General features: G+C 36.3%; 4 protein-coding genes across 9 annotated transcripts in view; 3 read left to right on the top strand and 1 right to left on the bottom strand.

Moving 5' to 3' along the window:
• Positions 1-1,997, top strand: part of AIMP3 (aaRS-interacting multifunctional protein 3) — a 3,097-nt gene extending 1,100 nt beyond the window's left edge. Inside the window, exons 2-4 of the mRNA XM_018518636.1 lie at positions 1,352-1,561; positions 1,651-1,746; positions 1,823-1,997. Of these exons, the coding sequence (XP_018374138.1) occupies positions 1,352-1,561; positions 1,651-1,746; positions 1,823-1,954 (438 nt within the window). The 3' untranslated portion in view covers positions 1,955-1,997. The remainder of the gene's footprint in view (positions 1-1,351; positions 1,562-1,650; positions 1,747-1,822) is intronic.
• Positions 1,998-2,484: 487 nt separating this feature from the next.
• Klp31E (kinesin-like protein 31E) lies at positions 2,485-12,001 on the top strand. Of its 3 annotated transcripts, none has more exons than XM_018518633.1 (16): positions 2,485-3,152; positions 3,837-4,221; positions 4,731-5,177; positions 5,254-5,362; positions 5,455-5,658; positions 5,736-6,040; positions 6,106-6,340; positions 6,458-7,359; positions 7,441-7,790; positions 8,043-8,231; positions 8,367-8,492; positions 9,647-9,815; positions 9,898-10,003; positions 10,102-10,656; positions 10,734-11,004; positions 11,876-12,001. In XM_018518633.1, exons 1-16 carry the CDS (start codon positions 3,118-3,120, stop codon positions 11,952-11,954), a joined length of 4,467 nt encoding a protein of 1,488 aa, XP_018374135.1. In that variant the 5' UTR covers positions 2,485-3,117; the 3' UTR covers positions 11,955-12,001. The 3 variants fall into 3 exon arrangements, with proteins under 3 accessions (XP_018374135.1, XP_018374136.1, XP_018374137.1); XM_018518634.1 differs by lacking the exon at positions 11,876-12,001 and adding an exon at positions 11,207-11,475; XM_018518635.1 differs by lacking the exon at positions 2,485-3,152 and adding an exon at positions 3,651-3,738 and having other exon boundaries at positions 11,876-12,000.
• A 320-nt stretch (positions 12,002-12,321) lies between these two features.
• On the bottom strand, positions 12,322-15,730 carry PSR (bifunctional arginine demethylase and lysyl-hydroxylase PSR). 3 transcript variants are annotated; one of them, XM_018518629.1, is made up of 7 exons: positions 15,562-15,727; positions 15,375-15,473; positions 14,711-14,916; positions 14,196-14,478; positions 13,002-13,357; positions 12,626-12,858; positions 12,322-12,488 (listed from the first exon to the last, which is right to left on the bottom strand). In XM_018518629.1, the coding sequence occupies exons 2-7, from the start codon at positions 15,445-15,447 to the stop codon at positions 12,461-12,463; spliced, it is 1,179 nt and encodes a 392-aa protein (XP_018374131.1). In that variant the 5' UTR covers positions 15,448-15,473; positions 15,562-15,727; the 3' UTR covers positions 12,322-12,460. The 3 variants fall into 3 exon arrangements, with proteins under 3 accessions (XP_018374131.1, XP_018374133.1, XP_018374132.1); XM_018518631.1 differs by lacking the exons at positions 15,375-15,473; positions 15,562-15,727 and having other exon boundaries at positions 14,697-14,805; XM_018518630.1 differs by lacking the exon at positions 12,322-12,488 and having other exon boundaries at positions 12,622-12,858; positions 15,375-15,730.
• A 642-nt stretch (positions 15,731-16,372) lies between these two features.
• Positions 16,373-25,496, top strand: gpp (DOT1 like histone lysine methyltransferase grappa). 2 transcript variants are annotated; one of them, XM_018518627.1, is made up of 11 exons: positions 16,373-17,292; positions 17,437-17,616; positions 17,770-18,096; positions 18,205-18,472; positions 18,547-19,231; positions 19,806-20,277; positions 20,472-21,089; positions 21,189-21,622; positions 21,707-21,946; positions 22,012-22,256; positions 24,262-25,496. In XM_018518627.1, the coding sequence occupies exons 1-11, from the start codon at positions 17,215-17,217 to the stop codon at positions 24,699-24,701; spliced, it is 3,987 nt and encodes a 1,328-aa protein (XP_018374129.1). In that variant the 5' UTR covers positions 16,373-17,214; the 3' UTR covers positions 24,702-25,496. The 2 variants fall into 2 exon arrangements, with proteins under 2 accessions (XP_018374129.1, XP_018374130.1); XM_018518628.1 differs by lacking the exon at positions 24,262-25,496 and adding an exon at positions 23,070-23,161.
• The last annotated feature ends 861 nt before the right edge of the window (positions 25,497-26,357 follow it).

Here is a 26,357-nt window from a genome sequence, read left to right as displayed (position 1 = left end):
ATATATATATATATACAGGGTGTCCGTCCATAAATATCGAAGCAAATATCTCGCAACTGGTTGAAGCTACAAGAAAGTTCAATAAGAGAAATTTGTACGACTCCGAGTTAGCTACAAAGTGCACGTAAACATTTTTTTTATACTCGTAGCTTTTTCGAGTTATGTGGGTTAACATAGTTTTTTTAAATGGATACCTATAATTTTTTTTGTTTAGTAGGGAGCATTTGCAATCAAAATTATATGTATAAAAAATTGCTATCATGCATCGTTTACGAGATAATCGACATCTTAAGTATCAAAGTAGTAAATTGGATCCTAAGTAATTTTGAACGTGGTTTGAAATGTCAAAGAGAGGTTGAAGATGAAAACAAACAATGTTTTTTTATAGAACATTTATTAATCCATAAATTGCTCGAAATCAAACTAATATTCTGAGGTCGGTTATGTCGAACAGAATGACTGACCTTCAACTCGTCATTATCGGAACGAAAATTATTGGACCTTTTTTTTCCATGGTCATCTTAATGGTGACAGATATGTGGAATTTTTGTAAACAACTTTTTCAGATTATTTGCAATCTTCCATTATCAATTTTTCGAGACATTATTTTTCAACAAGATGGGGTTCCACCACATAATACACGTGTTATAGCCAACTTTTTAAACGATAGGTTCTCTAATTGTTGGATAGGTACTAATGGCCCTACACGATGGCTACCGAGATCTGCGGATTTGACACCTTGCGATTTTTTCCTTTGGGGATATATTAAAGACATTGTCTACACAACTGTTCCTGAAAATGCAGATTTACGACATAAAATTACTACAGCTGTTGAAGGGATTACAGTAGAAATGCTGCAGTTAGTAATGAGAAACATTATAAAACGCGTTGAATGTTGTATTGAACATGATGGTCAAAATTTCGAGCAATTTATGGGTTAATAAATGTTCTATAAAAAAACATTTGTTTTCATCTTCAACCTCTCTTTGACATTTCAAACCACGTTCGAAATTACTTAGAATCCAATTTACTACTTTGATACTTAAGATGTCGATTATCTCGTAAACGATGCATGGTAGCAATTTTTTACTACATATAATTTTGATTGCAAATGCTCCCTAATATACAAATATACAAAAAAAATTATAGGTATCCATTTAAAAAAACTATGTTAACCCACATAACTCGAAAAAGCCACAGTATAAAAAAAATGTTTACGTGCACTTTGTAGCTGACTCGGAGTCGTACAAATTTCTCTTACTGACTTTCTTGTAACTTCAACCAGTTGCGAGATATTTGCTCCAACATTTATGGACGGACACCCTGTATATATCATACATGATTGTTTCAGGTAGTATTTATTCCAGAGTATGCAGAAAAGAATTTACCATCCATTCAAGGCTTTAGCACTATTGTGCAAGAGCTTGTAAGGAGTTCAAAATGTTCTGATATACTTGGTAATGAGAAAGAAACACAAGCATTGATACAGCAATGGCTAGAATATATTGTAATCTGTATCAATTATGCGGATGTTCCTGTCAATGCCAACAGAATATTAAATGCAAGTGTCACATACATGTATATTATATATATATATAAAGCATGTGTTTCTTATAGAAAATATAATATTAATCTGATTTTTAATTATAGGAACTCAATACGATAATAAAAGATATACCATATATAACTGGTACAAAGAAGACTATTGCAGATATTGCGTTGTATTACGTTTTACATTCCATCATGGTAACAACGCATTGTAATAAGCTGTAGTGATGATATATGCATCAATATACTTATCATATTTACTATCTTTTTACAGAAAGAATTAAGCCTTCAGCAAAAGGCACAATATATTCACGTATCGAGATGGTTCGACAATATCCAGCAAGAAGAGAAATTGAGACGGGAATTAGATCTAATATCTTTTAACTTCATACATCTGTTTGTATAATTAAAATAAAATGTTTTTAATTTATTTTACCATGTTTATGCGATACACATATGTGATTAAATTGATTTACAATCGCATCATTGTACTGTACATTACGTCTGTAATTTACAATGTAATTTATGATAATTTATTATTAATTAAAATTATATATAATAATAATATACATATAAAAAAAAATCGTAAGTAATGTAATGAATGTAATTAAGCTGCAAATATATTGTATATCATTAATTTATAGCGACTAATTACCGTGCCATTTATTACTCATTTGTCTCGTGAATTTAGTAATTTTCTAAAAATTTATCGAATATTTTTCTAAAAATTTATCGCGTCCTTACCGATAATTAATAAATACTGATAGTTTATCGACTGGATTATCAATAAATACTACTTTTTCAACAATGTCGAAAATGTGATACGTAGTTACATCAATTTATAAAATTGATATTGGTGTCGCTAGTGTACTGTGTCTTTCGAGCGTTACGCGAAAAACGCCCGGGATGGCGATGGCCCCAGATGGGGCAGATGGCCTCTCTCAGGAGTCTCAGGCTTCTCTCCGACTATACTGTATATCGTTTTTAACGATTGCTCACGATTGCTTCGCTTCAGCAAGCAGTAGTATACGACATGGCCTTTCTCAATGAATTTTACTGTATATACAATACGTTCGTATATATATATGTTCAAACGAGTGCTCCGCGTAGAAAGCAGTAGAAACACAACGATGGTACTGACGGTACTGACAGACAGTCGAGAGGCAGCTCAAGCTCCCACGCTATTGTCACGATTGTTTGGTCATGCTTGGTGATTGGTTTAGTGACGGCCGCCGTCGCCGTCGTGTACAGTGAATCGAGTTATCAAGTGAAACGCTTTTACTCGCAAACGTCACGAGAGAAATGTACAGTCTCTCGTGCATCGCCCGTCGGAGTCGTCGGAGATGGTCGAGTTTTTCCAATTATTGTGCCTGATAACGCGTGCGCGAGCACGCAACGTTCTTGACATTGTCGCATAACGGAGAATCGCAACTGCCTGCAGCCATTCGCATTTGGTTTATTTTGGCCTAATTTAATATTAATATAATAGGTAGCCTAATATAGCCAAAGTTGTCTTATGATCCTCACATAGTTGAGCATAGCATCGACTAATAACTAAAACGTAGCGAGATGGCGGACGATTCGAGTGTACGCGTTGCCGTGCGGTAAGTAAATAATACATTTGTATAATATAATAAAATCGAAAACCACTTTCAGACTTTTGTCAGCGATATTCGTTGCATGCCGGCGACGTGCCGGTGACACGCCGGTGTCGATCAAGAGACTCGATTAGAGACGACTCCGCTTATTCAAACACGCATATTTCTCTATTAATTGTGAACGACGAGATAATTGAAAAATTCGCCTGTTCTTATTCAGATAAATATTTCTCGTATGCCTCTGACACCTCTGGATGCCTAGCTGAACGCTTCTTACGTGAAGCAGGCTGACGAAGAATACCGCCCGAGGAATAAAATATCTTTAGCGAGTCGTAACACGTATGAATAACGCGATTGCTCAGTATCGGATTTTTTCCTTTATTACGAAGAACAAAGAGCGAAGCGCGAGATACCTGCAAATCTTTTTCGCGTAAATACGTAATGATGCATGAAGAAACTTGGACTCGAGCGAATTCCACGGATGATTGCAAATACCGATTCTCGAGTATCTCCTTTTATGACACAAGCGCGTGGGCTTAATTACCGATCGCCTAAGAAATGAGCACCTTCAACTTCAAAGTTGGAGATACAAGTGACCTTCATCACCAATGATACCGCGCGATTACCGCAAAATGTTTGTTGTTCTTCGTTATTTTTAACCGTTTTAGATAAATTGGTTGTCTGTTGCAGAATAAGGCCTCAGGTAGCTCGCGAAGTAATCGACATGTGCAGGATTTGTACTCAAGTACCTCAAGGGGAGCCGCAAGTTTTTCTCGGACCCGACAAGGCCTTTACGTACGATTACGTTTTTGATACTCAGGTGAATCAAAACGCGATTTACGAAACATGCGTGAACCGTCTGGTAGAAGGCGCGTTGGACGGCTACAACGCGACGGTCCTCGCCTACGGGCAAACCGGCTCGGGTAAAACTTACACCATGGGCACTGGTTTCGACGTAGAAGTCGATGAAACTATCGTCGGGATCATCCCTAGAGCTATTAAACACCTTTTCGATGGAATAGTGGATAAGCAGAAACGCGCGAGGGAACGCGCGCAAATGCCTCCGGAATTTAAGGTCCGTTGAATTATCTGGGATTCAACTTGTGCTTCGTTTTTATTTTTGATTTTTAGAGTTCAATTGAAATTTTTACCGAAACTAAAAATGAACACTCGTTACGTGTCAGTTTCGAAACCATATAGCTCTTCTTCATAAATATTAATTTTAATCGTTGTTTTTTTCAATAATTAATTTATGATGTGTGTAATCGTTGTTTTTTTCAATAATTAAATTATGATGTTTATGAAGAAGAAGTACTTATATTCTTTGGTCAAAATTGACACACAACCGAAATTTCAATTTTCGATTAATTATTGTTTCAATAAATCATGATATTATGAAGAAAAAATATATGATATGTGGGGATGTCTATACATATGGTCTTTATAGAATTCTTATTTTTTAATTTCGGTTTCGATTGAAATCGACATGTAGTCGAGTGTTTCGGTTCAGTTTCGGCAAAAGTTTCGGTCGGACTCTATTGGTTTCATTGTTTCAATGACGATCTATCTCGTTATATGCTGTAGGTTACAGCACAATTCTTAGAATTATACAACGAAGATTTGAAAGATTTATTAGAGCCAGGAGGACCGAGAGGTGGTGCACGTATTCATGAGGATACAATGGGTAACATACATTTAGCTGGTGTAGAACCACGCGTCGTAACTAGCCCCGAACAAGCACTGGAGTACCTTCGATTGGGTGCGTTATCGCGCACAACTGGATCGACGCAAATGAATACACAATCCTCTAGATCACATGCAATATTTACATTATACATCAAACAGCAAAGATGCATCAAAGTCGAGGATCCCGACGCGGATGTCGATACGAGCGGTGTCGAGTTAACGAATGAATTTGAAACGTTAACCGCCAAATTTCACTTTGTCGATTTGGCCGGTTCCGAGAGATTAAAGAGAACGGGCGCTACCGGTGATAGAGCAAAGGAGGGCATTTCTATCAATTGTGGATTGGTAAGAGTTATATATACTTTCGACAAAAAAAAAGATAAAAAGAGTTTAATTACGTACGTTATGTTTTTTTCTATAGTTGGCCTTGGGTAATGTCATTTCCGCTCTCGGTGATAAAACGAAGAAAGCCTCACACATACCATACAGAGACTCAAAGTTAACTAGATTACTTCAAGATTCCCTCGGAGGTAATACAATATAGTTGCGGTACATAAGCATATAAAATGTTTTAATTAAGCCTACTTTATGATTTACATTACAATTATGATTTACATTGCAGGAAATAGTCAAACCGTTATGATAGCATGCGTATCACCGAGCGACAGGGATTTCATGGAAACTCTAAGTACGTTAAAATATGCAAATCGAGCAAGGAATATAAAGAATAAAGTTACTATTAACCAGGATAAGAGCTCGAGAACGATCGCTTCTCTACGGCGAGAAATTCAACAGCTTCAATTGGAATTGATGGAATATAGACAAGGTATATAATTTGAAACGTAAATATCGTAATAATACTTTCATATTACACGTAACATTACACATCTGTCTTTTCCTTAGGCAAGAGAATCGTCGGTGAAGACGGTGTTAACGATGCCTGGCATGAAAATCAAATGTTGAGTAGCGAATTACAAAGTCTTCGCACCAGAGTAAAAGCACTTTCGGAAACGGTTGAGGCATTAACAGCCAAGAACGCTCTCTTGTTGGCAGAAAAAGCAGCGGGTCACTGGGTAGCGATATCGGGCAAAGGTGATGATCAAGTGACTAGTTTGATACAGGGTTACGTTCAAGAAATAGAGGAATTACGAGCTCGTCTATTGGAAGCGGAAGCTATGTATCAGCAACTAAAGAAAAGGCAAATGCAGGTATGATAAATTGCTATGTTTAAAGATGTAATAAAACTGATCGATATTGATAAAATATTCATTAGGTTAACGCAGCGAATCCATATGGGGATAGTTCGTTTCATTCCGATTCCGCGTCCGTATTGATCGATGCTAAGAGAGATGTCGAAAAAGAAATAGAAACGTTAAGAACCTTGAAAGAACAATATAGTCACAGTGGTAATACTATCAAGTCAGTGGACGAAGGAGAAATAGACGATGCGGAGAATGCGCAGGATTCGGTAAGCGAAGATGATTCCGACGATGATTCCGATCGTAAAGGTACGTTTAAATACGTATATTTTATGTATACGTATTTTTTCAGCATTTTTTATAGTTATATCTAACGCTCTCACGTGTTTCCATTATATTATATATAATAATTATGTCATTTTTCAGAAGAAGACGAGGAAGAAGCAGCTATGGGTCGTGAATTGGAAGCGCTAACGTCCGACATTGACGTTAAACAACGTCTGATACAAGAGCTTGAGCTCTCTCAAAGACGTTTGCAAACTATGAAGCAGCATTACGAGGATAAATTGTCTCAGTTACAAGCTCGTATTAGAGATACTCAAGAAGAAAGGGATAAAGTATTGCTGTCCTTGCAGCAACAACCTACACCGCCTACCGAAAAAGTGAAAAAATTACGCGACGAATACGAGAAGAAGCTCGCTAATATGCAAAAAGAGATGCGACTTTTACAATCTGCTAAAAAAGAACATGCAAGATTATTGAAAAACCAATCTCAGAATGAAAATAGGTTGAGAGGTTTGAGAAATGAACTTTCGGAAATGAAGAGAGCAAAGGTGAAACTTTTAAATAAAATGCGAGAAGAAGCTCAACGACACAAAGAAAACGAACTGAGGCGCAATAGAGAAATAGCACAATTACGAAAGGAAAGTCGTAGGCATGCAAATGTTATCAGAACGCTAGAAGCTGACAAGAGAATGAAGGAAGTTGTTCTTCGACGTAAACAAGAAGAAGTAACGGCATTACGAAAGAGGGATAAGGGATTGAGTCAAAAAGCTGCTGGTCGTGCACCAGTCAAACCACTCAATCCTAAAGCATTGAAGCAAAGATGGCAAACATTCGAGAGAACAATCGCTAAACAAGCATTAGCAAAACAAGCTGCCGCAGAAACGGAAAGAGAGATGGAAAGATTACTCCAAGAAAGAGAAGAATTAGGGAGAGATTTGGAGAAGCTTCAGAAGCACAGAAGTCAAATTACAAGTGCGAGAGGTGACACCATCGATATTGACGAAGAAATCGATAATGTGGAAAGTAAAATCAGTTATCTGCAGGTAATCTACTTTAACGACAGTTTAATATGATTTAACGTTAATCATTCCCTTATTCTTATTATAATGTGCATAATTTTACAGGATAGTATCGCAGAATGTCAGCGGGACATGGTTGAAATGGGCGATGGTGAAGCTGAGGGTGAACCCGGTGTCGAAACGCTCATCTCTACAATTCGAACGGTAGACGAAGCACAGTACTTACTTCAACGAATGCTCGCATTCACCGTGGAGCAAAGTTGCATAGCCGCACAAAAACAGCTCGAGGTGCGAGATATGGAATCGCGGCTCAATCAAGTTGCACAAGAAAGCGATGTACAACATCAATTACTGGAGCACGTTTTACGCGATAGAGATCTTTTATCTCTCACAAACAATCAGAATAATGTATTAGCTTATAGTCCAGCCAGTTCAAGGAGTTCCTCTCCCGATAAGTAAGTCAAGCGATATTTCTCTAAATAATTTTCTAAACATTTTACTTTCGAATTGTGATGATAAAAAAAAAAGTGTAAAAGAAAAACTTTCAAAAGTATAATTCAAACGCTTTCAACAACATATATTTATACAATCCAATTCGAGATTACTTACTTATTTTTTTCTATGTACAAACTAACTGCGGTATTCATTTTCTACATTAATATATGTATATATACGTATCTCATTTTTATTTATATCGTCTGAAACAGTGAAAGTTACGGCCAAATTATACTCGGTGAAGAAAGGCAGCGCAATAGTAAAGTTAGAAGAAGAACAACACAACCGCAGGAACTTCTTTATGGTATACACGCTAGTCCGGAAAATGTGAAAGCAGATGATCAAAATCAAAATCATAACCATCCTCTTACCAGAGTTCCCAGTGCACCGGGTAGCCTAAAGTAAGTATATGTCTTTTAGATTCCAATGTTCTTAGAAAAAAATGATACATGTGAGGGGAAATTTACGCGATAGTAATTCTGTATGTGAATATATACAGTTCTCTGACATATATTTGTTTTAATTTCTGTGTACAGAGGACTGGTATTAACCAGAAATCAGTACAGTGGCACTGTAACTAGTGGATCACCAACTATGAGTCGCCGCGACAGCACATCGCCCAGAGCTCTGCGACGGCCGATTCATCCAGGTGGAGGCTCTATGTGAGTGATTCTTCTGCAGCACATTCTTGTTCTTGTATTCCTTATGTATATATATATTTTTTACATCCTCCATGCACTATTGAAGACCTTTATTTTCTCCAGATAAACTTTATTTTATTGATTTTATTTAAGATAGGAATCAAGTGCAAGTATTTCGTGCCTAAGAATATAATAATTAATAATTAAGACGTGCGCACGCGTTTGCGCACACACACAGTATATCAAAATGAGCATAAGCACATGAATTAATGTTAAATGCCACACATTTAATAAAAGAAATAATCTTTTAATATATAAATTGTAACATATACACACATATAATGGTGTTATGTTACAAAAGGTATCTATTATATTATTCTCCCTGTGTATAAAACGTGTGTCTCTGAGCTTATCATCAGATAAGATATTCAGTAAACATTTCCAAGAGTGTATATTGTAAAATAAAATATAAATATATGCGGGAATAGCATATTACACACACACACGCGCGCGCGCGCACACACACACGCGCGCGCGCGCACACACACACACGCGCGCGCGCGCGCGCGTGTGTGATGTGGAGTATACGTTTTATACAATAACTGTATTTTATTTGCAAATGGTATTTTTAATAATAAATCTAGATATAGATATTTACAAATAAGTAAGACATGTATATTTTCAGTAATATATATTATATTTCTAGACATATGTTTTTTCAATGAATCGCTGACACGTTATAGATTCTATCTCTATCTATTTAACTCTTTATGTTAATTTGTATTAACATATTATTAATGATGGCAATAAGAAAAGACATTAATTTATAAATGGAACATGTATCTTCAATATGTATAGACGTAAAAATTATATATTTTTTGTATGTAGGATAAAGAATAAATGACCAAATTTTAAGTAAGACGCGAAAATTCGATAACTGACGAAAGTTACCTCCTTTTGGCTGTTCCTTACTTACATATTTCTAAGTACGAAATTTGCATTTGATGGCTGAAATTAATATTTGTGTTTAATTGCGCACTACTCCTATACATAAATTACATTGATATAATAACGTTATCTTTCCTACGCATGCATGTCTGATATGATTTTCAAATCCGCATGAGAGATTATCAGCCAAATGCCGGCTAACTAACTCGCTAACATAACACATATAGGGAGCAGGTAGCGCATACGGATATATCTTCACCTCCTGGGTCACCTACTACATACAGACGGTTCAATAGCCGCGAAGAAAACGTATTCTCCAGACTAACTGCGAGCAGACAGTTAATTGCGTCTGAACCACAACCAATGAAAGGAATTATTTCACAGTATCAGGGTAAGGTAAGCACAAATAGGTAACAAGCTTTCTGCCTCTCTTTCCATCTCTTCCGGAGCCAAGTATTAGATATGATTTTTCCATCAGATTCAACCACGGGCCATTTTGCAATGTTCTCATGTTGCGGAAGGACACAGCAAAGCTGTTCTTACTATATGCGTGACGTCGGATTTACTTTTTAGTGGCTCGAAAGGTATATATCGTATATGAATTGCAAGTCAATAATATCGAAAAATATTTTTGTTCGAGTGTATAATCGCGATAACAAACGTGTTACTTTGAATTTTTCAGATCGCACCGTGAAAGTATGGGATTTGGAAACAGGAATTGAAAGTTCAACTTTTAGCGGACATCCTAATAACGTCGTTGCTGTAAAATATTCCGCTGTTCATCAACTTTTATTTAGCGTATCCGCGGCATACGTTAAAGTTTGGGATTTAAGAAGTGGTAATAACTGCATAAAAACGTTGTTTTCTTCGGGTCAAACTCAGGCCGGTCCTATCGCACTATCGACTCCATCTAGAATGCTTCAAGTTCCTGTGGGCGAAACAACAATTAATGATTTAGCACTCAGTTTGAACGAGCAGGAACTATATACTGCAGCTAGTGATAAAGTTAGAATATGGGATCTTCGTAAATTGACATATACCACTAGATTGAGCACGCCACACACAGCGGCCGTTATGTGTTTGGCTGTTGCTGAGGATGGTAAAGTAATAGCGGGTAGTAAGGATCATCTAATATCTCTTGCCGAGCCTAATATATCCGGACCGTCCGTAAGTTTAGCGCCACCACATTATGACGGAGTTCAATGCTTAACAACAATTGGCTCTACATTGTTTTCTGGTGCGTTATTTGTTACGCATTACTGAATAATATATAGATATGTAATAAATAATTTGTTATCATTAATTGATCTTCAGGCTCTAGAGATATGTGCATTAAACGATGGGATCTAAGTAAAATGGAATTGGTTCAATCCCTAAACAACGCTCACAAAGATTGGATTTTGGGATTATGTACAATAAATAATGGTTCCATAATGATTTCGGGATGTCGTGGTGGTATATTGAAGGCATGGTCAGTTCCTAAGGATTATTTAGGGGAATGTACGCCTATTGGAGAAGTGCGAGCACACGCTTCTGCTATCAATGCTATCGCGACCAATCAGCAGCATATATTTACAGCGAGCAAGTAAGTAAAGAGAATTCAAACGTCTTAATGCTTTCATAATCAAATCTGTCTCGAAAATAATATTCGATACAACGATATGCAATAGTTTTTCGCGAATTGACTATTGGCATATGTTATGTGTATCAGATATGCATACTTCGGTTCAGCAGTCCATATACTATGATAATTCCGAGTAAAATAACGTCTCGGATGTTGATTTCAGCTCCGGGGAAGTGAAGCTGTGGCGTATACCCGATTCCTCATTATCTATGTCTATCTCCACAGTTTCCCTTTAACTTTATTTGCTTTTTGCCTGTGCGATACTGTGTATGCGCTTATCTTATATTTTGTGATAATGCGCATGCTTATTTATAGTTTAATATTTAAAATATGTTACACATAATGCAGCGTTTTACAAGTAAAAATGGCTGCATTATTTGTTACCCTGTGTAACGTTCGTTGAATGTTATCATACATTTCACGCAACACTATAATACATACAGTACTAATTATTAATGCTTGAAGTCGAATAAATATACATAATTACATTTTGTGAACTTCGTGTCTATATTTATATTTGCATAATTATGATTCTGCTAATCATATTAGCATAATTTAATTGTCCATCTACAATTTTCAAAATTGCAATACCATATTTGAGTTGAAATTTAAATGCACGAGATATCCAATTACAAGCATATTTTTTCTATAAACGACATCAACGATGTATAATCATTCTCTTGCTAGTCAATGAATCGAAAAAAATAAATAACTATGACAATTGTAAAAAGTGTATTGGTCTAGTGTGTACGGATGTTTAATTCGTTATTATTTGCTTCTATGTTGTTTACTCCACTTTGGTGCTTTGCATGGTCATCATGTCGATACGAAGCGATGGAACTGTGAAATTATGGAACTACTATAAACGAGACGTAAGGACCTTCCACAGGAGCAACTCACTCAAAAGCTAACACATATGTGTCCTATACTACAAATTGTATTTACATAATTTGCAATTATATAGTTTTCGTTTACTTTAAGTGATAATGCACTTGATCCATTAGTTTGTACTTTTTTTATACTTTGCTATTGCATTCATTTTTTAATATTGTTGAGAATATTCTTCCGAAATATTTTTATATATTTTGACTTTACTGTAATTTTAATAAGTATTAGAGATGTGATAATTATAAAAAAAAACCTGCACGACAATATGTAGATTTGTTGTCTAAGAAAGTGACGAATCATAATGTTAAAGTCTGGAGTAGGAATAATGTGCATTATCATAAGATGCTTGGATAAAATATTATATCTATAGAAAAAAAGCTATATGTGTTATCTGATATTTATTTTGTTATGAACATAAAGATATGATCGTAATAATAATAATTATAATATTTATTCTTAGTACAAACAATAATTGTTGGTTAATACTGTACAGTCTGAGGTCTCTGTAGGTTCCAAATACTGGATATTGTCAGGGTTGATTATTAGTCAATTTTCTTCTGAAAATTTTAAAACAGTATTATATAAATACATACACTTTAATTATAATAATAATTGTCACATGAATCGATTGTATAAAAAAAAAGAGAGGGAAAGGAATAATACATGATGATTATAGCATTTCGGTATATACTACCTTTTTTTCTTTTTATGCGCGGTAAGTGATTCTTGACCGCTATCGTCCTCACTATCCTCAGATTGACTACTACTGGTACTACTCGATGAACTACTCGAGGAACCACTTGAGGAATCACTGGCAACACCGGTATCTTCTTTTACATCTATAGTTTCTGCTAAGGTTGCCAGTTCAGGCTCTTTATCGTTGAGTACTTTTAACCATTTTCGCGATAATTTTGGCCTTCCTCGTACCTGTGATTAATTTATTATTACAGTTTGTATAGTGCTTATTTGTTATGCGTGCGTGCCTCTAAATATTCTTGTAAATAATCTTACGTTAATAATATTTCCTAATTGTAACATAATTATGTGTATTTTACTCGTCGAGTTCTTACCGTTTTGTGCCAAACTACTGGAAAGTTAGTACGCGAACAGAAGTTTTGCGTGACCGCTATAGTTTCGTCAAGATTTAATACAATGTGCCACCATCCACCGGGAATGAAAACAGTTTCACCAGGAGTTTGCAGAATTTCTATAGGGCGACAATCTTTTGGCCAAGTAGATAGCTTTGTGCGTGGATAGACAACTGAAAACCATGTAATGGCTTCATCCCTTTGTTTACCACCTTCGCCTGCAGTTACTTTTAGAAGTTCGCGAGGAGTATGCGTAGGAAACAGACACCAGCGTTTATGGCCAGAGATTAATGCATTCCATGCACTGGTACCCAATGGATCTATGTGTATTCCTGTGCCTGTTGTGATTTTTTTTTTTAGTAGAATGTATTTTATATATTATTGCATTAGGGAAAAAGTCTTTTTACAAGTTAATAAAAAAAGATCTTTCCGCATCAATATCTTCATTAAAAATGACCAAAATTTAAATTTAAAGAAAGCGTTTTAAAGTTTAAAATCTCTTTTGAATGGTTACTATATTTTTTAAATTCATGTGAGTTTTATAATTTTTACATATAGAAAACTGAAAAAAATGAAAATTTTTCTTTTTACTTTGTAGATTTGTAGCGCGCCCAACAAAATTTTGAGCAAATTTTTTACTATCGTAAAAGCTTGAAGCTTTCCCTACAAAATCGTTTTTTAAAAATATTTCTACGATTTTTTATTCCTGAGTTATACCTGCAGATTAAGTAAAAAGGAACATTCTGACTTTATTGTTCGTAACTCCATTAAAAATCATTGTATCGCAATTACAAATACATATTCTTAAAGCTGAAACATTGCTCTACCAAGTGGTGTAATTGCCAATTTTTTTTAAATAGAATATATGGGTTGCCAAGTCTTTTCACCAATTTGTAAAGGAACTTTTTCCTTAATCCAATATTAACTGTTGCATTACTAACTCGTTGTATTATCAAAATTGTTGACTTATGACACATGGTAATACAAAGTTTCTAGACGTTACAGTTTTTAAAACAGCATCCACGTTAGTAATTTTTCAATACTCGAAATCTTTTTGAAAACAAAATGTACATATTTTTTAATTAGCGCAATAATTATTTTTTTCAATTAGATAAAAAATTCAAGGTATGCGCACGCATGTGCTGAAAGATATTAACGTATGTCCAATATATTTACCAGATCTTGCAGGCCCCATAACAAACCAACGATATGGTGGTCTTCGATGTTCGCCGGCATGATGAAAAAGATCATCCCGAAAGTATTTAGGAATTACATAATCTTCCAACAATTTTTTTCGTCTTGGATGTTCACCAAACGAACTATCAAAAATGTATAAAGGAGAATCATCTTCATTATTAAACATATACCGAACATAATATTTCATCTTCATTTTTACACTATATCCTTCATTGTCTTCTCCACATTTAAACTTTTGATTTCGATATTTCTTTGCTAATCTCTGGAATCAAATGAGAAAATCAGAATTATTGAAACTTATTTTTATAATGTATGAGCATTAAAGACATGACTTTTCTTTCAATTGAGTACATTGATAAAATTTAGAGTTTGTTGAAATCGAATTACAAAATTGTCTAATATTTGAAAAGTACATCTTTTTAAATAATCACAATCTTATCTACTTATAAAGAACAAAACAAACTAGTAAATATCACATACAAAAAAGATCCAACCTCTATAGTCCATTTGTGTTGGGCTCTCCAGCCATTTTGAACACCTCGTATTATCACAGGCTTATAAGGTTTTTCATATTTTTCTACGAATTCTTCCGTAGTCACACTGAATTCATCGATTCGTTCAGCATTGTCTTGAAATTCCCAGAAGTTTTGAAAAATTTTACAATAGCCATGCTGGATCCACGCAGCTTTATCAGCAAGCTCTTAAAAGTATATACATTCAAGTAGTATCGTGTAGTATCATTACAAGTATGTATCATGAGTTTTCGATGATATCAGTTCATGACTTAAATTATTTTGTATATAAAATTGTATAGAATAATAATAATAATAATATAATGTGTTTCTGCAGATCACAGTCGAGACATATAGATCTCGAACTGATTTGATGGATGTTTAAAGGTCTTTAAAGGTGAATAAGTGGATTAAGATTATCGGGAAATTGAATTACATCATCATCATTCAAGGTCTCAGGGGAGTGCTCTGTCTTGCTCTTCTTGGAAATAATCGTATAAAGTTGGTGAACACGATTTTTTACTATCTTATTAAGCTCGGGCATTTAACTTTTGCTACGTATAACAGATACATGAAACAGAAAACGGAAAAAGCCGATATCGGTGTGCCACTTTGTAACGTAGGTTATAAGTTCCATTTTCTTTACCTGGTCGAGCCTTCTTTTTCACCTCTTTGATCCTCTTTCTCGCCCGATGATCCAATCTCCATGCTTCTGTCATGACTACGTTTGTATTATTTATTTAATCTAGAAATGTAGAGAGAATATATTTATTTACAGTTTACAACAGATTACAAAATTCAAAAATGTTACAAAACGCTGTGGGACGACTCACGACGTTGGGAAAACGTCATTTAGTAATAATCGCCGATAACGGATGGTAACGGAGCTCAGTGTTACCAGATCAAAATTTTATATTTGTGCGCATTCAAATTTGCGCAGTCTATAATTTGATTGGCTGCATGAAAGAGAGTTTTCGAGAAATTCTCTATCTTGCAGCCAATCAGCAAGCAAATTCATCGGACAAACTTACTTTTTTACTAGATTATGTTAAAAGGTTTGTTTTCTGTGTCCGAACTAGTGTACACTTTTGGAACTTTAAGTGAGATAGATATACGTGTGATATTTGCTAAAGTGAGAAAAAGAGTTCTAGAACAGTCTAGTGCAGAAACAGACCACTAGTTGGCTGCACGCGTTTCTAGTAACTCAAGCTAGCTTCGTAGCAGTTCGGTTTCGATGATTCCCAAAAAATAGAGGGATCGCGGTATTTGTGGTATGCATGCACATATATACGATATGTATGTATGTAGATATTACGTACAGCTTGTGCAAAAGTTTGCACGAGAAAAAAACGGTTTATATGGGTAAAACTCGAGTGTGCCAATTCATCTGAACGGAATGACTCTTTCGACGAGAAATGAAAATTCCATCGAATCGCGAACAAATCTAATCATAACATGATTATTGATAACAACGATAACTATGCGAAATTGATACGAGATAAAATGGAAGATTCCGTTCGTGGGAGAGCACGGTGTATCTGCGAATATTCGAAAAGAGAATAACTCCGATAACACGAGATAAAAAAAACGACAAGTAGGGGGACAAGAGGCGAGTGAGGGGAACCGGGAACGTCCGAACCGGATGTGCGAACTGCGGCGCTGACGGAACAAGATGGAAGAGGCATGACGCCATGTTCGCCATGTTTTGATGTCGTCATCCCCCCCACCCCCACCCCTGAACGTTGTTTCGTGCAGAGGATAGCCCGTGTTTTTTTAGCGTGTGCTTTCCCGTAGATTCACGCCGCAGCGCACGTTCCCGGCGATATCCGGCGATATCCGGTGGTTCCTAGTGGTTTCCAGTGGTTTCCAGTGGTTCCCGGTGGCACGGTAGCCTGTCGCGCGTTCACCAGCGCCGTAGCTTCCCATAGTTCGTCAATCGGTCAATCTGCATGCACGTCGCGCGGAGCTCAGCAGAGCTCGGCGGAGCTCGATCTGGATCTGCTGGATAACCCTCGTGCAAAGTTCATCCAAGTTCACCTTTGCTAGCGAGTCTTTTGGCGCTCGCGCCTGGACGTTTTCATGTCCGTGGAAGTGGCTGCGGTGCAGGGGGGATCTATTGTTTACGACGCGGTGGTCATGTCCTAGTGATCCCGACGGGAGTGATCGATCGGAGCACAGCCGTTTGCCACTGACCCCGCCACGTTACGTTAGCACTGCCTCGTCGTCATCGTAGTCTCCGCTCATCCATCCTGACCGACGGCGCGCGCGTTTCCTTCGCCGTTGCGCGTGCACGTCACATCACGTCACCTCCGAGAAAGCGCAGACCCGTGCGGGACGGATAGAGCGCCTTACGTGCGTGCGTGCGTGCGTACGTACGTACGTACCGTGCGTGCGTGCGTGCGTGCGTGCGCGCGTACGTCTCCTTTTCTCGGCTTCGTTTTCCCTTCGAGCACAAGAGGAACGAGGGAAAGGACTCGCTAGTAAAAATGGAGTTGCGTTTGCACTCGCCAGCAGGAGCGGAACCGATCGTGTATCAGTGGCCTCTTACCTCCGGATCAGGCTCTGTGAGTAAATTGCCGAAAAAAAAAACTCGCGTACCACTGACAGTTCTGTCTGTCTGTTACCCGCACTCATTTATTTTCTCTTCTCGTGTCACGCTACTGAGGATAGCTGTGTTCCATGTCTTATGTACGTATGTGTCTGTGTAGGATCGTCACGATGGAGCACTGGACGTTATCGAAACTATGCGATGGGTTTGCGAAGATTTGCCAGATTTGAAATTACCCTTAGAAAACAATATCCTCTGTGACTACGATCCAAGAGATTACGAAAGTATGAAAAGCTTGTGCGATAGATTTAATAGAGCCATCGATAGTTTAGTACAATTGGTATGTTTAGCTCTCTTTTCTTGTAATTTGTATATTTCTTGTACATTGTGTGTATATATATATATATATCATTTCCTTTTATTTCCTTCAGTTTACCTCCCAAGTTCTAAATGGTAAAACATATTGATGGTTTGTTGAAAAATGTTTCTATAGGAAAAAGGCACCAGCCTGCCATCCCAGAGACTAAATAAGAGACCTAGTAGAGGATTACTTCGTCATATACTTCAACAAACTTATAATCAAGCTGTGGTTGAACCGGACAAGTTAAATCAGTACGAGCCTTTTTCACCCGAGGTCTATGGCGAGACGAGTTACGAGCTTGTATGCCAGATGATTGATCAAATTGACGTAACAGAGGACGATGTTTTTGTAGATCTAGGTTCTGGAGTTGGTCAAGTGGTTCTTCAGATGGCAGCTGCAACTTTGTGTAAAATTTGTATCGGCGTAGAGAGAGCCGATGTACCATCAAAATATGCACAGGTACAAATACACATAATTATAGATTAATGATTATAGATTTCTTTTTTTTTTTTTTTAAGTAAGTAAAGACAGCATGTCTTATCGATTTGAAATGTTAAACTATTGTAGAGCATGGAAATAAATTTTCGAAAATGGTTAAATTGGTATGGGAAACGATGCGGAGAATATCGTTTAATAAAAGGAGACTTCTTAGCCGATGAACACAGGGAAAGTATAACCGGAGCTACTATAGTGTTTGTTAATAATTTTGCATTTGGCCCAACGGTTGATCATCAATTAAAGGAACGCTTCGCTGATTTACGGGATGGCGCGCGTATAGTGTCTTCAAAATCGTTTTGTCCACTAAACTTCCGAATAACGGACAGGAACTTGAGTGGTAATACATTTATCTTTTAACGAATATTTCCAAAAACCTCCACAATTCTGATTTTGCAATTTTTATCTCGTCAGATATTGGCACGATAATGCATGTCTCGGAGATGTCACCGTTAAAAGGTTCCGTCTCTTGGACTGGTAAACCGGTGTCATATTATTTGCACGTAATCGATCGAACGAAATTAGAACGTTATTTCCACCGCTTAAAGAACAATAAACAAGGTGGCTTAGATGAAAACTCTGATTCTGTGATAAGCAACACTGCCAGCAATAGTAGTAAGATTTCTAATAGGAATGAAAGAGGTGACAGAGCCAAGAGAGATCTTTCAAGGCAATTGGACAGTCCGAATCATTCAGAGCAGCAAGGGACAAATAGTGACTCCGATTTAGACGACAGCACTATTAAAAGTCGTCGACAGCCAAATAAAATACGGAGGAAATTCAATCGAAAAACTACGAATGGCATTACGAGAGCTCCAGCTAGAGGTAGACAGAGAGGAAGAGGTGTTAAGAGAGCCAAGCCTAAAAAGGCAATTAATATATCTGGACTAGATTTGTTACATAGTCAAACTTTACTCAGTACGTCACCTCAAGCTCTTGGGAAAAAACCTCCGCCTGCTCCTGGTTGTGTAGACCAACAACTGTCTTCATTGTCGCTTTCATTGCAATCGCATTCCACTTCAGTGCATGAAGAACTCAGTATACCACCCGCTCCGTCCGCGACTCCTTACGCTCTACAAATACTTCTGGACTTGTACAGGTCATTATTTTATGTATCATTATTTTTTTCCCCTCTATCCTTCTCTCTCTATCACTTTGATCTCTGTTACACGGCATGCTAAATCGGGTTTAATAACATCCGCAGTTATGAAATTGGTCAATCATAGCTGTTCCTCAGAAGAATGGGACTGTGATCGGCCAGTTTCATAATTATGGATGTTATTAAACTCGATTAAGGATGCCATGAAAATGTAGTCTTTGATTCTGTTTTTCTCTGCATTATTAACCTTTAAGTACAGGTAGGTGCGATGATCACAATATATCAGATATAAAACTTTCTTTAGAACCTTGTTTTGAAAAACGAAAATAAAAAAGTATTATCTGTGAAGTTCACTATTTTTACGTTCTTGTATGTCATAAAGGTATAACTAAAGTAATTTATTTATTGTAACATATCTCAACGAAAAATATGACTATAAAATTAAATGTTTGTGTATAAAATTAAAATTTTTGGGAGACTGTTCTGGGCATCTCATCTACCAACTTGCGTACAACTTTAAACCACACGTCTATTTTTAAAGATTAATATTATGAATAAAAATCTTTTACCACAGGGACCAATTTATGCTTATGTTAGAATCGATGAGAACGCCCACTTACAAGTTATCCGTCAATACGGATATTGCGAAAGAAAGAGAAAAGAACTCAAAACTTCAATCGAGAGCGGCGCAATTGGAGAAACAAATTAAAGTGTTGATAGATGACAGCGTAGCTCTCTTGAAGGCAAGAATGACTGAATTAGGTATCAATGCAACGTCACCCGGGGATCTGTTGGCAAAAGCCAAGGAAATAGTTCTAAGACATAAACAGCTACAGGCTAAAGCGAGCAAATTGCAAGCGCAAGTGGCGTCTATGGAAACAGAACAAAACAGGCTAGTGGCGCTTAGACATCAAGAATTGCAGGAAAAATATAATGGTCATCCAAATGCAATTGGCATAACGAATCCACATCAACCGCTCACCGAGGATTATTTGTTGAAAGAAATTTCCGCCACTCTTTCTCAGCGTAAACGATTACATTCTCAGGTATATATTTTTGTTACTTAACAGCAATTATTAATTGATTTAATTTGTACAACAACATATGTATTACTTTTGCATCCTCCTGTTACTTTTTTCTTGCTTCTTTCTCTCATATTGGATATAAATATATGTATGCGTGAAACGCAAAAAAGATTTGTTTCTTTTGAATTTCATTAAACTTCTCTTTTGTGCAATAGGTTTCAAAGCTAGAGCACGAATTAAACGTATTGGAAAGGACAAGTAATGAGAAGCAAGCCGCTGCTATTGCTCAGCAGCAGAAGGACGCAATTGGAAGTAAACATTCGCAAAATTTACATCATGGTAGTCAGCAGCAGAGTATTAAAAATGGAGTAGCGCGTAAAGGTAGGGAAGGTCGTTCGAGGTCGCAAGAATGGCCCGACGTTCCGGACATAGGAAAAATACAGGAAAATAATCCAGAAATATTAGCACAAAAGATTTTAGAAACGGGAAGGCAGATAGAAGCGGGTCGTATACCAAACAGACAGAGTGCTAATAGCAATTCCAGAACTAGACTGCCACAGGCTTCTCTCACCTTCTCCACATCGTCTTCTATTTCATCCACACAACCGCAGACGGCCAATACAGACATATCGAATCGAATTCAAGAGCCTCCTAGAGTCGCCAATTTTGAGGATAGACTAAAAAGTATCATCACAAGTGTATTAAACGAAGATCAACAAAACAGGAACAAGCAACAACAGATGCAGTTGCAAGTGCAATTGCAAAGTCAGTCCGAATCTGAGAGAAAGCGCGTTTCGTTACCACAGAATGTTTCTACTCCGGATTATACTCAAGTGAGTGTACTGATCCTTAAATGCATATCTTACGTATCACGTAATCTCATAAAAATTATTTTAATCCCGCACGTATAATATTTTTTTATCGTTTTATAGGTTTCACCTGCAAAGTTAGCATTGCGCCGTCATCTTTCGCAAGAACGCCTCTCGTCGACTCATTTGACACCGTCTGATAGATCGACAATTGATCCTAGGCAACCGTCGAATTATGACAATCGGCTTGTAGCAAGTGGGAGTGGATTACTTGGTACAAGGACGATTGGCGATCTCGTTAGTGGAGAAATAGAAAGAACTCTGGAAATATCCAATCAATCTATAATAAATGCCACCGTTGATATGAGTGCAATTATGAGACCCGAAACCGTATACTCTCCCATTAGTAGACCAGCAAGTGCCGAAGGAGACGCTGGATTGTCAACGTTGGCGCATGTAGCTAGCTACGCGCCCACCTCTTCGGGGACTTCTACCTCCACACCCACGACTAGTTCGAGATCGTCTGTGCTCTTCACTCCGGTAACGCAACCACAAAGGTATCTATTCCTTTATATCTCACGATTACTTTAAGCAATCCAGCAAAACGCTCGAGATACAGGATGAATTGTTTCTATCGTCAGATATACACCGGTTCAATTGCCGCGAGCGGATATTAAGCCTTATCACGAATCTTACTTTTCGGATAATCCGTCTCAGTCGCTCACACAATCGCATTCGGCGGCGTCACCTCTACATTCGTCTCAAAACACATCGAATGGCGAATTGTTACCTGTAGAAGGGCTCGCAGCGTCGTTGCACGCTCGAATATTAAACCACAATAGTAGCGGCAAAACCGAATCTACTCTTTCCGGCAGTAGAAGGTAGCGATATCATACGTTGCATTTGAAATCGAGCACATGTAACATGACATTCTTATTATATTTAGATATCAGCCATATCCGCGATATGCAACAAGCAGTAGTAATAATGGAAACGCGACGACAAGTAGTACCGCAGCTTGCCAATCACAACCGTTGATGTCAGTAAAAACGGAAGCGGTTGTATCGTCGGTAAGCACAAGCGGAGCACCTTTAAGTCCGCTTGTTGAACCACACTCTAATACTTCGACGCCACTAGTCGATGAACCCCAGATGACAACGCAAAGACAACGAAGTGCTGTTGGAGATGATGGTAAGCGTAAGAAAGACTTGTGTTTTTGGGACTTGGAAAAGATGTCCCATTAGAACATTGATAATAAAATATATGCTTGGCTGTATTTCTATTGACTATGCTTTTCGGTACAGTTGCTACGGAAGATCTATCGTAATACGTGAAGTTATTAAATATTTATGAAATTTTTTCAAACTTTTTTCAGTACTTTGATTTCTCTTATACTTTCAGATATTTTGCGATAAAATAGACATTTATATATATTTATTAGTTATATTATTAATTCAAGTTGTTAACTAACGCAAACTATATTGTAGCATTACTTTATTTGTCCATTCAATACGAAAATTTGCTGAAAATATCTTTCACATGTAATTTTCTTTAAAAAAAAAAATACACATACCGTACCTTTTTTTTAAGAGAAACACACATATGTATTTTCAGCATTTACCTTTTTTTTTTAGTCTTATTGGCTGTAGTTAAAGTCTCGTTACAAATGTTTCGAAGCGTTTGATTGATCAATCAGAAGAAAGAATTTTACAAATTGACCAATCAAGAAATACTTTAAAGCATTTGTAGCATCGCGTTGACTATATCCATTATCGTATACGTAACAAGGGATGATAGTACTGCCGACAAAAATCTTTGCACTACACAACCCTAAATGCCACTTTGCGCTTAGGTCCTTTTAGATATATTTAGATACGGTATTATTTTTTTGTCTGATGCATCTCTTCACGTATTTACATGCACTAATGGTTTAGCTTATCTTACGGAGCTGGTACCTGACTTTTATTTATATTTATTTTTGTTGTTGTTTGCTGTATTTGTTAGATGCACTGTAGCTGTTTGTTGGTTAGTTCTGTCTGTCACATACTCAATCTCAGAATCCCTGAAGCTTGTTTTATTAGAGATTGAGACACACAGATGAGAGGGAGAAATGAAAAAATACGGCTGCCTGTGGGTTGGTTCGTCGGTTCAATCACCGGTGAGTTGTCCCACGGGGGTCAAAATTCATTTTGTTATTTGATTCTCATTCCGTAAAATATATAAAAGATTTTATATCATCTCTCTTTTTTGCCTTATAGGCACACGTGCGAGCAGCGTATGCCCCTTCTATTTTGAGAAACAACACAAAAGACACTATTTAGAAATCCGTTTCCATGAAAATAAGCCAGACTTGCAAAGATACAAATTCTACTTCGTGAATTAATTATATGTATATGGCATGTTAAATCAGAGTTCAAGCTAATGTATTCTAATTGGTGGACTGTACTTTTAATGCATGTTGCATGAAAAATTTTGTTTCATTTTCTATTCATTTTACTATTTGCATTCCACTTCTAGTATAGCTGTTTCAGTTTAATCAATTATTATATATAAAAAGTACAATTAGCGTGGTAATACATATTAGTACATATTTTAATTCACATGCGTTTTAACATTTTGCTGTATTTCATATTTATAACAACTTCAAATTTTATTTGAGGAAATTAATTTTGTTTAAGATTACAAGATTCATTATATATAACTATGTGATTTATGCCCATTCTACCAATGTAATTTAATTTTAATTTTGGTTCAACTAACTCTTCATCTTTTTCTAGTTCTAAGAATTTAAAGTTACACTCTATATTGATAGAAACGAGCATTAACGTTATAAATAAAACTGACTTTAATTTTTACTTTGTTCGATTTATTTATACATTAAATAGAAACACAGCAACTTGTGTAGCACTTAAAATTTACTTTAATATTATCTAAAATATTTGCACGCATAATAAATAATGATGATAGTGTACAAATGTAGACTGATTTGAATTCAGGCAGTTTTCTACTTTTGTAGAATATATATTTATAAGATACATAATTGTGTGTGCATATGTGTATGAAAGATAATTGTGGATTATACTATATCTGTATCTAATTAATGGCTTATTTTTATGAAAATTTATTGACACATTGCTTATCTAAAGCTAATTTATTATAAGCATATTACAATGATTAATAGAGATTTATTTTGCAGATGGAGAAGCTGACTGGCAAGATCGTATCAGCTCAGGATTTGATCGCTTGGTCGCGTTTGCTTCCACAGAATTGGATAAACGTAGACGATCGACAGAAGGAGTAAATACAAGTCCCGACAGTGGATTAGGTTCAGATAGTGTCGTAACAGGGCCACCACCTGTCGTACCTTCTCCTGATGAAGCGTTAGGACCGCCGAGAACACCTTCTCCAACCAGCCCCCGTCCTGCAAATTCATCTAATAATCCTCCGAGTGCAACATCTTCCTCAGTACCTTTGAAATACCAACGACAACTAGATCCTGAGCGGCATCACTTTAAGAAGAAGTTTTTTCATCGTGATTGGAGTAATTCTGCAAGTACCAGCAAGTTTCGTCCTAAAGGCAAAGATTGGGATTGGAACCATTCCGGGCAATGGCCTTCGAATGACGAACAATCCTAATTTTACCTATACTGTGTGAAAGATAATTTTTTATATTAATGATGAGAAAGTTTGCTTTTTCTTTCGAGCTTAGGTGAGGGAAACAAAATAGCGTTGTTTTTACTTTTAAAGTTATTAAATTATTGTTCTCGTTTTGTTATGTATAATAACTCTCTTTTATAATATAATGATGATTCGTATTTTTCGTGTACGTGAATTGTACATGCTTACGATATTCAAAAAAGACACAAGTATCTTGTATAATTAAATCAAGGAAAATTAAGACTTGTTTTTTTCACTGCAACGACATTAGAAAACGGTGTATAAAAAAAGAGAAACGAAAAGTTGTGTGAATTTTTTTATTTCATTCATACATCAAGTAAATTAGTTATTCTAACAAGTAATTGCAAATTTTATCAACTATCATGATATTTGTCCTCGTTAAAACAGCACGAAAAAATTAATTTATGCTCATATATAATATAGAAAAACGAATTCGTATTTCTCGTTTCTAGTAGTAGAATTTTTAATATCGCAGTGAGGAAGCAGAAGCCTTAATGGAAAAGGAACGAAAAAAAAATATATATGTCTGCATGTGAACATATTTGAGTGAGATCAATGAAGCTGATGAATGCTTGTGATTCATTTAACTTCAAATACATTTGTATTATACAATGAATATAATTAAGAATAAATGAACATTACTAATGGATTCATGAATTTCAAGTTTATGCTGATTAAGATCGCAAGGCTACTAGCAATTACACGTGTTATATATTGAGAAAAATTTACAGATATTGAAAGAGAGTTATCTGATATTATTCTCACTGATGTAGCATTTTAAGGTATTATTATTATTATTATTATTATTATTATTATTATTATATTATTCATCAGTAATCAAATTTTTTTTAGTTTGTTCACTTTGTGAATAATTACCACCAATTATGTCTCTTCTAACAATAATACAATATTGTTGAAATTGTATACCATGTTTATGTAGATTATAAAGGTCTCGTAATTTACGCCTGTACACATGCACATAAAATCGCATAACACAAACATAGATGCATACACATGGCTTGGTTGATGCACATTAGACACATTAAAGAAATATCATAATGTTGTAGGAATCATGATGTAGGTATGTATCATAATGTACGTATGTATGTATTGTATTGTATTGTATGTGCCTGCGTGCACATACGCACGCGTGTACGCGTGTGTAACGTTTGATATGTATATATGTTTGTATGTATGACGGTATGTATTACAGGCGTATTACGGTAGACCGAACAATTGGCATTGAAAAAAAGAGGAAAAAAGCAAACCAGCAAAACCTTTGTGTGTTCGTAGCAAATATTGGCTACAAATTTTATATACGGCTATATCTTCCACCATTTGGAGGATATATACCTAAGTGTTCACTGTGGTTCATAGAATTATGGCAATGAACCGTATAAAAAATAGTCACTTAAAAATGCATTCGTATTTCGAGGCGAAAAGTTAAAGGCAAATTGTTTTTTCGGTACACATCTACATACATTGTTGTGTGACTGTGCGAAATATCCAAAGAATGGCAGTTGCGAGTCAGTTTACAAAGTTTTATATGGTGCATCATATAATTGGGCATCATGCATGGTTTCCGGTGCTGCAAAATAAATCGAGTAAACGTCG

The sequence above is a fragment of the Trachymyrmex cornetzi genome, unplaced genomic scaffold (genome assembly GCF_001594075.2).
Source record: "Trachymyrmex cornetzi isolate Tcor2-1 unplaced genomic scaffold, Tcor1.1 scaffold771, whole genome shotgun sequence".
Taxonomy (NCBI): domain Eukaryota; kingdom Metazoa; phylum Arthropoda; class Insecta; order Hymenoptera; family Formicidae; genus Trachymyrmex; species Trachymyrmex cornetzi.
The sequence above is the reverse complement of the archived record's forward strand: the minus strand, read 5'-3'. Positions and strand labels throughout refer to the sequence as shown.

Coding starts and splice junctions, on each gene's coding strand:
- Klp31E (XM_018518633.1), top strand. CDS start 3,118: ATGGCGGACGATTCGAGTGTACGCGTTGCCGTGCG. Junction 5,178..5,253: donor TTTCTATCAATTGTGGATTG/GTAAGAGTTATA, acceptor TTTTTTCTATAG/TTGGCCTTGGGTAATGTCAT. Junction 11,005..11,875: donor CATATATTTACAGCGAGCAA/GTAAGTAAAGAG, acceptor GTCGATACGAAG/CGATGGAACTGTGAAATTAT.
- PSR (XM_018518629.1), bottom strand. CDS start 15,447: ATGACAGAAGCATGGAGATTGGATCATCGGGCGAGAAAGAGGATCAAA. Junction 14,479..14,710: donor AACACAAATGGACTATAGAG/GTTGGATCTTTT, acceptor ATTTGATTCCAG/AGATTAGCAAAGAAATATCG. Junction 12,859..13,001: donor CAGTAGTTTGGCACAAAACG/GTAAGAACTCGA, acceptor AATTAATCACAG/GTACGAGGAAGGCCAAAATT.
- gpp (XM_018518627.1), top strand. CDS start 17,215: ATGGAGTTGCGTTTGCACTCGCCAGCAGGAGCGGAACCGATCGTGTAT. Junction 20,278..20,471: donor GTAAACGATTACATTCTCAG/GTATATATTTTT, acceptor TTTGTGCAATAG/GTTTCAAAGCTAGAGCACGA. Junction 21,623..21,706: donor CCGGTAACGCAACCACAAAG/GTATCTATTCCT, acceptor TTCTATCGTCAG/ATATACACCGGTTCAATTGC.